This window comes from Topomyia yanbarensis, chromosome 3 (genome assembly GCF_030247195.1).
Source record: "Topomyia yanbarensis strain Yona2022 chromosome 3, ASM3024719v1, whole genome shotgun sequence".
NCBI classification, from domain to species: domain Eukaryota; kingdom Metazoa; phylum Arthropoda; class Insecta; order Diptera; family Culicidae; genus Topomyia; species Topomyia yanbarensis.
In genome coordinates this window covers 307,945,623-307,958,286 of record NC_080672.1, presented here as the reverse complement: position 1 = coordinate 307,958,286, position 12,664 = coordinate 307,945,623, and the positions used below count along the sequence as shown (strand labels likewise).

Genomic DNA, 12,664 nt, shown 5'->3' with positions numbered 1-12,664 from the left:
AAGGGAACGTCATAGTTCGAAACAAATCTATTGACCATTACAGTTCGAAAGGTTTTTTTCATACTCGTACCGAACATTCGTTTGTGGTTTTAATAGTTTAATAGATTTCCTATTAAAAATACAGTTACTTATGTATAAGTTATTATATGCAACAGCCTCTTGTAGTTTCAATAAATCACTTATATTCCAAAACGTTAAACATAATAAAATAAAAAATAACTGACTTTGCACATAAAATTATCTTCTCGTCATCTGGTAACTTTGAATCAATGCGTGGTTGGTTGGCTTTATTTGTAATATGACAATCCTTGCTTAATTCACTAGGGTAGTGGCCAGGGCAATCCAGAAAAATCGACCGGACCCCCAAGTCCAGCGTCAGCTTCCAGCAGACTCATAATAACTGCCATTGCTGCTTCGTCGTTTCCATCGGTGCTGGTAGTTTGAGTGTGCGGTGCTTCTGCAATTTTTTATCATAGTTGGTCAATTGAATACATATTTCATAGTTGAGACAAGTAACCAATCATACCGTGTCCTGGACTGATGATAGAGCTATTTCGCACATGCTGGTAACCGGGAAGCGTACCGTTAACCCTCTGGGAGGGAGGAATGCCACCCGCTGATGATGCCGGTGAAACTCGTGTGGATGCAGCTAGAGTTCGTTCTACGGTCAGTACCGCTTCGCTAGACAGATTGCTGACCTCCTGGGCGATGGGTTGGAAGTTCTGAGGAATAGTTACATCCGCTGGATCCGGACTGCTTTCTGGAAGTAATGCCAAAGTTAGTATTGCGATAGTCGATTTCGTTGCAGGGTATCGCCAAAATAGAAAGCCGTGTACAATGCGTAACCTCCGTAATAGATAAAGTTATGTTTTTCAGTCTGCGCATATGGGACGGCACATTACGTTAGCTTTAAGGTGTCATTATTTTCTGGATTGCATATAAAATTTCTTAAAACCTGAGGGGCAAACTACTAGTTAAAATTATGTGAAGCATTATTTTTTTTCCTATTCTCAAACAAAGATGCCCAATTTGAAGACTAACTAGAACTGGAACTATCATTCGCGCAATGACTCTCGGAGCGTGCTGACGTTTATTCCAGTTCGTGCAGTGTAACGATATAAAGCAAAGTTAGCTAATCCACTTTCAACGTTTTTTAAGTGTTCACCGCCTCTTCGAGGTTTTGGATTTTTTTTGCTTCTTTTGTTTATGCTCTTTAAGGGGACCTCATTACTGCTCATAAAAGGGTGTTTTTTGGATTTTTTTAACCATGAAAACAATAGAAACAAATTATCTTTTGCGTATTCTTGAACATTCATTTGCTCAAACTTTGCTTTGCTGTTTTTTGAGTGTCAAAATAAATACAAATGGCGGATTTATAAACAATTTCGCGCAGCAGCTCGCCGCGGACAACTCAAATTCGTGCACGTTCAAGTCCGTAATTTTTACTTGAAACAAAAAATTGAAATACTTCCTTATTCGGAAGACTTTTCTGCATAGGAAATTATTATGGTGAATGGAGTTTTGAAAAACATGGTTTTCATAAAATGGGTTTTAAAGTTTTTAGAAGGAAAAAAAAAAATTTTCCTACAGACCTGAGATGTTATTCGGCTATACCCTGAAAGTTGGAAAAGAATATTCTCAGAAAATAATTCTAACGATTGAAGCGATGAAAAAAATCGATTATCGACTCATTAACCCTTTGCGATGCGAATTTCTTTTCTATTGTTAATATTGTTATTTATTTATTTATTTATATGATTTAAACGCACTCAGCACTTCATAGGCTATCAGCGCCTGATTACTTTTGTATACAAAGTTGAAACTAATACTAATTAAAAACTACTAGAAATACAAAATATAATGGAATCTGCTTACAATATGTTAAATATCATTAAACTCTCGCTATTCCCTACAGTGCGAATATTTACTTTTATATTTCTTAGTATAATTGGATCTCTTTTAAATATTCCATGACGCTATCAATCATTTGTGAGTTATCTCCTAAAGCCTGTTCTGTTATTTTGAAAGTATTTCGCTGTAGCTGATATTTTTTACAAAGGAACATTAAATGATTCACTGTTAGTGGTACGTCACACTCTTCACAATGAGGGGGAGGGTCTTGGTTAAATAGGTAACTATGAGTCAACCTGGTATGCCCTATCCTTAATCGTGAAAGAACGACGGCTTCTCTTCTATGTTTCCGATTAGAGGAGATCCATTCTTGAGTTATGGCTTTGATATTTCTAAGTTTATTGTCGGTGACATCTAACCATTCGTTATCACATTTCAATTTGATTATAGCTTTCGCGGTTTTAGTGGCATCGTAAGTTGTTGTTGCAACCTGCATTTCCTGCTCATCTAGAGATTCTTTTGCCAAACGATCAACCTTCTCATTTCCTTCAATTTTCTTATGCGAAGGCATCCAAAGAAAAACTGGGTGTTTGAGTTTATATTGGGGAGAGTTCAACAAATCGTGGATTCTTTGCACAATTGGGTTTACGGAAAACAAATTTTCCAATCCTCTGAGAGCACTCAAAGAATCTGATACTATAATGAATAAAGACAAGTCGTAGCAAGATGCAGATTTCACTGCCTCTTCAATTGCTATCAGTTCAGCCGTGAAGATTGAACAAACTTTTGGTAGACTCCTTTTATATTCATAATTTTGGCTGTATATCGCAAATCCAACTGATTCCCCAATTTTCGAACCGTCAGTATAGATGAAATAATAATTTTTATAACATTCACGTATTCTGTTAAACTCTGATCTAAATACAGCACACGGTTTAGTGTCTTTGCGATGAATGGTCAACGAGTAATCGATTCGTATATTTTGGCCGCTCCATGGCGGAATAGCGTGAAAATTTCTGTTTTGAATATTCGATATGTTTAAATTATATAGTTGTCCAGTAGTATCGAAGCGAGCAGCGAAGTGACGTTTTTTCGTCTGTTTGAAATTATTGATCTGATTCTTTAGTATTAGGTGGAGGGAATGGTTTTCTAACGATAGGATCCTGATTCCATATGTCAACGTTTGAAAGTCTCTTCGTAATTTCAACGACATTACTCCACCATCTACCAACAGACTTGTTGTGGGACTTGTCCGGAAAGCTCCCGTTGCAAGACGAATTCCTTGGTGGTGGACTGAGTCGAGTTGGTTTAATAACGTCTTCCTAGCTGTGCAATATATTACGGATCCATAGTCAAGTTTAGAGACCACTAGTGTTCTGTGTAATATTAGTTTTTCGGTCACTTCCCCAATTTGTATTGGACAGTGTACGCAAATTTTTTAACGCGCCAAGCGCGTTTGCCTTCAACTGTCGTATATGGCGATCCCAGTTCAATTTGTTATCGAATATCATACCAAGGCACTTGTGGGTATTTATGACCTCAATTTTTTGTCCATTTAAATATAGTGCTGGATCAGAATTGCAGCTGGTCAATTTGAAAAAATGAATGATTTTGGTCTTGGAAACCGAAAATTTGAAGCCCGTCTCCATGCACCATGTGTTAAGTTGGTTTAACAGGTTCTGTAAAGTTTGTTGGATTTCTATCATTGACTTCCCTCTCAACAATGCTACCAAATCATCTGCGAAAATCAAGCGGAGGATAGGGGGAGCAAAGCATGATTTTATTGAGTTGATTGCTACCAAAAATAAAGTAACGCTCAAAATTGACCCTTGGGGTATCCCGTTCTCTTGCGTGTGAACGGATGAATATGTATTTCCCAATGAAACTCTGAAGGTTCTATTCTGCAGAAAACGTTTAACAAATGCCAACATATTCCCAGTGACGCCTTGATCCGATAAGTGTTTGATTATGTTATGCCTCCATGTCATGTCATAGGCTTTTTCTATGTCAAAAAATATACAGACTGAATGCTCTCTTGCAGCAAATGCTTCTTGGATGGCCGAATGGAGGGAAACTATACTATCAAGTGTGCTTCTGTATTTTCGAAAACCGGACTGGTTGGGATCGAAAAAAAATTGTGATTCAAGATGCCATACAAGACGTTTGTTTATCATTCTCTCCATGACTTTACACAAACATGATGTTAGGGAGATTGGACGGTAGTTGGAAGGATTTAATGCATTTTAAAAGGTTTTTTTATTGGGATAGTCAAGGACTCTTGCCACTCTTTGGGGAATTTCTGCTGTGTCCAGAGTTCATTATACATTTCTAGGAGGTAGTATTTTACGTCAACAGTAAGGCTTTTAATCATGTCATACTGAATATTATCAGGTCCTGGGGAAGATCCACTACAGATTTGCAGAGCATTGTCTATTTCATTCATGGTGAAAGGATGGTTGAGTTCTGGGCACCGATCTGGCAATATTCCAATAGGGTCTACTTCTTCCGATTGTGCTTTGAACTGAAGAAACTGTGCGGTGTAATTCTGAGAACTGGACGTAAATGCAAAGGATTGAGCTAATTCCTCGGCTATACTTTGGGTGTCTGTTATTATTGAGTTATCGATCTTCAAAGAAGTTATGAATTGGGGTACGAATTTTCCGGATATTTTTTGTATTTTAGACCAAATTTCTTTAGAAGGCGTATTCAGGGAAATTGAGGGAACAAATTTCTGCCAGGATTCTTTTTGCGCTGCACGTATCGTTCTACGAGCTTTGGCCTTCGCTAGTTTGTATGACATCTCATTTTCTGTAGTCATATATTTGTTGTATTTTCGTAACTCTTTTTTCCGTTCTCTAATTGCCTGTGCAATTTCTTGATTCCACCAAGGGGGTTTAATTCTTTTGACAGTTGACGAGGTTTTAGGGATAGAGTTTAACAATGGTTTTAGAAAGCGTTAACAATGGTTTTAGAAAACGTTTTGACTTTAATTTTCACATCGTTCTCTGGAGCAATATTTGCCGATATTTGATCTTGAAAAGCTTTCCAGTCTGCGGCTGACGTTATCCACCTCGGGCGTCTGCTTATTTGCAAGGAAACCTTCAGTGATGAGATAATAATTGGGAAATGATCACTAGAGCATAAGTCTGAATGTATGGTCCATCTAAAATGCGTTAATAAGCAAGGAGACCCGAAGGAAAGATCGATTGCTGAATATGAGTTATTCGCCAAGGAATAATGTGTATTTGAACCGTCATTTAAAAGATTTAGATCATTATCTTCAATGAGCGATTCAATGAGTTTTCCGCGACAATCATCTTTTTTGAGAGCCCCACATTATATTATGTGCATTAGCATCCGTAGTGAATAAAATAGGAGGATTTAGTTGATTGATAAGGTTTTGAATGTCTGATTTGGCTATGTCTGTGTTAGGCGGTAAATACAGGTTGCATATAGTCAACTCTAATGGGTAAAATACTTTAACTGCCACTGCTTGAAGGTTCGTGTTTAAAGGTATCTTAATAGAATGATAGTTCTCGTGGACACAGATTGCTACGCCTCCAGAAGCGCGGAGGTGGAAATTATCAATTGAATAATAGATACAGAAATTTTTCAAAGTTGGTTTTTTCGAGTGATCGAAGTGTGTTTCTTGTATGCATAGCACATACGGATTGAGTTCATTGACCAATAACTTAATTTCATTGAATTTGTTATAGAAGCCGTTCGTATTCCACTGTATAATTGTAGGGTTCATAAGATAAAAATTAGTGGTGAGCTAGTATCCCTAGCGGTAGCGTTCATTGATCGGGGGGGTCATTGAGGAATATTGAGTTTCTAACTGCTTGGTATACTGTGTCAAAACTGTTTGCTGGTGTAGTTAAGGGGTTCATCGTTATCGTACTATCATAAATGGTTTCAGTTATGTTTCTATCTCTATCATATGTGTTTTCATATGTGTACCTTGCGTTCGTTCGTGTGTGTTTACTCCATTAGTTGTATTCGAAATCGGTTGGTATAGCTGATCGTCGCTGTCCGTTTCGCATCTCATTGCTATTGTTGTTGTCGTCTCTTGTCTTATCTCTGGTCGTAGTGTTGTTCCGTCTGATTGCTTGTTGGGTTGGGGTTGTATTTGTTGCTTCGGGGTCTTCTCTTTTTGTTGGATCGGCTGGTCGCTGTAGTTGTCGATCGTGTTACTTGTGATCGGCTGATGTAGCTGGTTGTTTCTGTCTGTAGGACTTCGTATCTGCGTCTCTTGATTTTCATGTAATCCTGATGGTGGTGTTGTTCCAGGTGATTGTTTCTTATGATGATGGAGTGTTTGGTCCGGGATATTTTGTGACTGGGGCTGCTTGAAGCTTTGAACGTTCATATCATTGCAGCGGTGCCTCACGACCTCGGAGAAGCTTTGGTTCAGCTGGGGAACGAATACGGCATGGGCCTGGAGCCTTCGTTTTCTTCTCGCATCTTTCTTGTTAACGCGATCAGTGACTCGGATTCGTTGGATTTCGAATTCATCCATGAAAACAGGGCACTCTCTGCGTAATGCGGAATGAGAGCCACGACAGTTAACACATCTCTCTTCTTGTTTACACTTAGTTTCATCGTGGTAGAGCTCAGCACAGTTGGCGCAGATCCTATTTCCACGGCAATGATCTTTTTTGTGTCCAAACTTAAGGCAGTTCATGCATCTAATCGGTGTTGGAACATATTGTCTTACTCTGCATGGGTAGAAACCGACATCGATTGAATCTGGTAAACTGCTTAAATTGAAGGTCAGTACAAATACTGAAGTATCTTCCAATTCTTTATTACTGTTCTTTCGTTTTATCCGCTGGATCCCCACGACATGGGAGTCACTCAATCCTTCTAGAATTTCCTTGTCCGTTAGGAATTTAAGGTCGTAGCAGCTGATTGTTCCTTTCGTAGTATTCAGTGTGGGGTGATCGGTAATTTTAATTTTTATCTGGTTTCCTAATAAACTTTGCTTTAATAATTTATCTGCCTGTTGTTTGTCCACCGTTTGCAGCAGAAGTGTTCCGTCTTGTATTCTAGTGATCCTCACATTCGGAGTAATTGCATCAATCGCCTTCTTTATGAAAAAAGGGGAAACGTTTTTCATACTCGTGTCTGGATCTACCCGCGAAAGAATTAGATATCTGGGGCCATTATTTTTGCCATCTATCCTAAGATGTTTGGTGAACTGCGTCTCGTTCGTGGCTTCTCGATTTGCCAGTTGTTTTTTTTGTTTTTTGTCTCTGGGCCTTAGGTGTGTCGTTATTATCGATTTCGTCGTTGTTTAACCACTCGAATCGAGAGCCAAATGATATAGATGGCCCTCCTCCTCCCGGATCGTGGATCATTTTCTCGCACTTACCCGTCAGCACGGTTTAAAAAAAACTTCAGCAGCAAACAATAACCTTTTGTTTGGATGTATAGATCTTTCGAAACAATAGAGAGATAAACTTTGATGTGTCGATAAGCAGAACCAATAGAAGTAGACTGTCTCGTACGATGGTCAAGACCGAACTGGTTAATATTGTTATTTTTAACTTTATATAGGTTCTCGGGGTCGTTGATTCTGATTCTCACAGAGGAGTAATTGGGGTCGAATCATGGCCACAATTATTTGCTACTGCAATTTTTGTTATTATGCCTTAATATGAACTAAAAATAGACAATTACTAGTTTTTGGAACAATTTGGCATCTATCCATCTACCAGTGCAGAGGCCAATTTTCTATATACTTTCGAATACTAGTAATTTCTAGGTGAAATTTGTGAATAAAGGGACGCCTGTGCAAATTTTCATAGAGATACATTTTGGCAAACATAGTATTTGGCCCTACAGCATTTCGGTGTACCTCAAATTAGTAAAAATTTCATTATTTTCATATCGCTTGGGATTGGTGAATCTGACAAGATCGGAACATTTATATCATTAAAATTTGAAATGAAATGTTTAAAAAGGGTATTTTTTTAAAGTTGGTGCAATACACAGCAAGTCTACTATGTTCAGTTGGTTTTAGGCTGAAGTTAAACAAACAGTTGTGTTGAACTACGTTTGTAATAATATTGTCTTATTTAATACAGTCATCATCACTAGAAAGCGATTTTTCTGAAATGATTAAAATATCCCTTAAAATATCACCATTGGGCATCCATGCATACTCCTAATTTTGCCACGTTATATAGTACGTTCTTAGGTATGCAAATAGAATATAACGAAATAAAAAATCGAAAAAAATATTTTGGTAGTTGGCCAAGAATTTGTTCTAGTTACTCCTCTGTGCGTCGAAAATGGCGGATCCAATTGGCGACTGTGCACAGTGGTCGGAAACGCCAAAAACGTGAACTTAATTCACTAAAGGGCCAAACCATCGAATATATTCACAGGGTGTCTTTGGGGGAATTGTTCGTATGAATATTCCCCACAATCTGATAACAATTAAAATGAGACATGGCTTACTATGATTGAACAAAAAAAATAACGTTTTATACTGACGACCAACTTTCTATGGTGTCTTCGACAAAGTTTTAGAAATGCTCATAGTGAAGAATTTTGTTGAAGAACTTAAGCTTGTAGGACTAAAGGTTACCGATTTATAAGGCTTTTTCTATGGCAAACCCCTTAAACCAATTGTTTTTTTAATATTATTTTTTCCATTGTGATTTTTCGTGCAAACTATGTTCAAATCAAATATGTAGGTATCAAAACTACATAATTTTGTCGAAGACTGTTTATAAAAATACTTATTCATTTCAAAGTTATTGAAGATTTTTACATTTTTTTACACCAACTTCAACTACGTATAAGAAAGAAAGGTGCAAACCAAAATGCACGAACAGGCACTTTTTAACTGTGTAAACTATGCACAATAAAACTAAGAAGATTTGGTGCGTGGCACGCTAGAATCCTATGAATAGGGTAAGTTTACTTTATCATGTTTTTGACTTTTTCCATACAAAAATCAGCAAAAACATATTTTTTTAAGTTTTTTTACCGCAATTTTTGAAATATATAATAAACTTACCCTGTATAGTGTAGACAGTGAAAAAAGTGCATGTTCGTGCATTTTGGTTTGCACCTTTCTTTTTAAACGTAGTTGAAGTTGGTGAAAAAACATGTAAAAATCTTCAATAACTTTGAAACGAATGAGTATTTTTATATACAGTTTTCGACAAAATTATGTAATTGTACACATTTGTCTTGAACATCGTTTGTACGAAAAGTCACAATGAAAAAAATAAAATTAAAAAAACTCGATTTAAGGGGTTTGCCATAGAAAACGCCTTATAAATCAGTAACCTTTAGTCCTACAAGTTCAAATTCTTCAACAAAATTCTTCAACCTTCTATCTCGTCAGTATAAAAAGTTATTTTTTTAGTTCAATCATAGTAAGCCATGTCTCATTTTGATTGTTATCAGATTGTGGGGAATATTCATACGAACAATTCCTCCAAAGACACCGTGTGAGTATACTCGATGGTTTGGTCTCTAGTGAATTAAGTTCACGTTTTTGGCGTTTCCGACCACTGTGCTGTGCTTGGGTAAATTTCATGTGTTTTTTATATTGGCCTAAAACGTCTTACAAGGGGGTTTTCGGGGTCGCTGATTCTGATTCTGACGTTGAAAATGTAAAATGCAAAAAAGGCTGACTCAGTATGGCGACTGTGTGACCCAAAAAACTCCCATGAATCGAGTTTTATACTGACTTAACAAAAATTGCCACTTTCGCAAAAAATGGCTGCCATTATGTAGCCGCCATTTTGAATTTTCAAATTCTGTTATCAGAATCGTAATTAACGACCTCAAAAACCACGTGATCTATTTTTATGCTAGTTGAGAAGTTATCCCTGTCTCTCGGAATCTTTTATAGACCAACATAATAACAAACCCCATTTTTGCATATATTGGTATTTTTTTTTAAGAATCCTACGACCTACGAAAAATTCTGCAATAAAATCTATTATTTATGTTTGAGATACTTGCACCACAGATATCTGTGCTTGCACCAATTTTTTTGGATCTCTAGGACTTTTAGTTCAGACACAGCCGAATTTATTGCAAAAAAACGAGATTTTCGTGTTTTAATTGTTTATAACTAATAAGTACATAACAAATTCACATATTTTTTTGTGCTAGTCGTACTCCTTACATCCCAAAGAGTTGAATAAAAGAGAGAATTCGTATTTAGATGTCAACTCTAACTAGATATCCAATAAAAACTCGTTATTCGACCAGCAGAGCCAAGCCAGTGTCTCTCATCTTGTGCGCTGCTTAGATACTTCAATAAAAGATAAGTATGTACCGCTATTATATTACATTTCCCTTTATTGGTTCTCACACTAACGTCTAATGGGAAATAGGCCAGTGCAAAAATGACTTCCCCTGACAATGGTTCGCCTCAAGGGGAGATGGACCGTGACAGAAATATAGTAAAGTCGCCCTAATAAGGTTCGGGTGGTTGTAAATAGTTTGCACCAGGTAAACAGAATATATGTACCAGCTAATCGGGTTGAAATTGGGGTCGTCTCCGATTCACCTTTCAATTGTACGGATCTGCTGCACCAGGATATGGCTGTTTTAAAGATCCCATGCTTCGACCAATGAATGTTTTCAGCATCAGTCATAGCTGACGAGAAGAGTACATACCTCAACTCAGATTATTATCGGGTGACCTTCGCCGGGTTTGCTCTACCTAACTACCTTCTCTTTGACAAGGTTCGTGTACCTGTTCGCCTTTTTGTACCGCGAGTCCATACTAATTGAAAACAACTCGGACACACAGCTTCTCATGGAAGCAATAAGGTTCGTTGTGAGAATTTCGTGGAAATCATGTTTATGGATGGATGAAAAGGATGTTGCAAAGTGTCTACTGTTGGGGAAATCCAAATGATCTCCCGTGTTCCGTCTACAAAACAGCGCGAGGAGAAACTGAGGCGTACACTTCAGCGACACTCTAAGCGATCTTTTGCGGAAATGCTAAAGAAAGCTACGCCAACGGTTTCTACGAATATCTACACAAACTTGTCTACTGACGAATGCGACTCTGGTGAACCCCAGTAGGGAACATCTTATGCTACGCCTAGAAGCAATAGAAAAAGGAAGAATAGTTCCTCATCTAAACTTCGATGTAATTGCCAGGTAGAACAAAAAATAACAGCGAATGTTGAAAGTACTGGAGTACTGGAGCAAAACCTAAGCAAGTAGCTCCTGGTCTCAGAAAGATGAGTTCAGAAAAGAAGTTTCCAGCACTTCCTGGATCATCAAAAACTCCAAGTGTTCCCATGTCTCAGCAGGAAAAACAAACCAGCTCCGACTTAATAAATTTCTCTGATATTGTGGACCGTATTTTCGCAGTTTTAAATATTTCTGGCCCTCTTAAAAGCATATTAATCAACTTGTTCCCCGTAATAAAAACATTCTTGATGCAGTTGACTGCAAAATGGCTCCTCCCTTCAGCGATTGTACCCTTCGATGGAAAATTCATCGAACGAGGTCACGGATTTGATCACTGTTCTACGGTGGAATTGGAGAAATCGATTTCTTTAAAATTTCAATAAATAATTGCATTGTATTACGCGAAACGTGACTTACTTCGTAAATAGACTTCAACATTCGCAATTTTAGTATTAGTCGCTCAGATCGCATCGCTGCGATTAGATTGCACGTGGAAGTTAATCCCTGTTCCCCACGGCAGCGACCATCTGTCAATCGTAATTACTAGTGCTAACGGTTCAATTCAATTATTTTTTTCGCATAACCTCACATGAAATATTGATAGGAAGAGCTACGCGTCCGCGATATCGGGTTCAAACACTAGTTTTCTCCTGAGAAAGAGTACGGGTTCTTGGCTGACTTGATGCTTGACACCGCGATTTAAGCTTAGGTTAAACGCGTACCGCAAGCGAACTCTCGCGGGTGTACTCCCAACCATTGCACAGTGGGGTAAAATGGACCCAAAAGGCGACTTTTTTTGAAAAGGCTGAATGTCGTTTACCAGGAAAGGTTTTCCTTATGTCAAAAGGTCTGAAAAATTTATTGCTAGTATTTACAAGGACCGCACGGTATGCTATCATGCACGTTTTGCCCCCATTCCCCCTTTCGTTTGAGTTAATGTTCAAAACTGAATATATAACTCGGAAGAAAGTTGAAAACGGCTGACAAAAATACTATTTCTTATGTAAAAAAGGTCCAGAGAATCGATTAAAGATAATAAGAATAATCTCACGAAACGTATACACCCATTTTACCCCAATTCTTCGCCAAACTAAAGTTTGAAGTTAATCCTGGCTTTATATTTCGGTAAAAGGCTATATGCTGCTGATGGGAAGTGGTAATTCTTATGTATAAAAGTCCAGGTTATCGCTTGAATATAGTGAGACTGGTCGCCCGAAACGTATGTACCCATTTTACCCCAATTCCTCCCATAACTTAAGTATAAAGTTAAACCTGGCTCTACATTTCAGAACGAGGCTGAATGCGGTTGGTCAAAAGTAGTATTTCTTATGCAAAAAATTCTGGGGAATTAATTGAAGATAGTTAGAATGGCCACTCGAAACGTGTATACTCGGTTTGCCCCAATTCTTTACGTAATGTATTTTTTGCATTCATCGGAGTATAGGTTTGAATAGGAATTTGCCGTGTGACCGCACGCCACAACACGTAACTCCGGAACCGGATCGGGATGAAAGTTAACTGACATTTACGAGGATAAAACACCTTTCATTTGAGACTTGGTTGAATCGGTCAAGCCATCTCCGAGAAACCGATATAACCGTTATCCTGAATTTGGATACTTTCGCCGGGGCTT

The 12,664-nt window shown here is 37.9% G+C and overlaps 1 protein-coding gene across 4 annotated transcripts in view; it reads right to left on the bottom strand.

The window, feature by feature from the left end:
* Positions 1-9: 9 nt before the first annotated feature.
* Positions 10-12,664, bottom strand: part of LOC131693894 (protein cycle) — a 100,593-nt gene continuing 87,938 nt past the window's right edge. For all 4 annotated transcript variants that reach the window (XM_058982151.1, XM_058982149.1, XM_058982150.1 and 1 more), the window contains exons 10-11: positions 527-760; positions 10-457 (exon numbers count right to left, since the gene is read on the bottom strand). In XM_058982151.1, the coding sequence (XP_058838134.1) occupies positions 321-457; positions 527-760 (371 nt within the window). In that variant the 3' untranslated portion in view covers positions 10-320. The remainder of the gene's footprint in view (positions 458-526; positions 761-12,664) is intronic.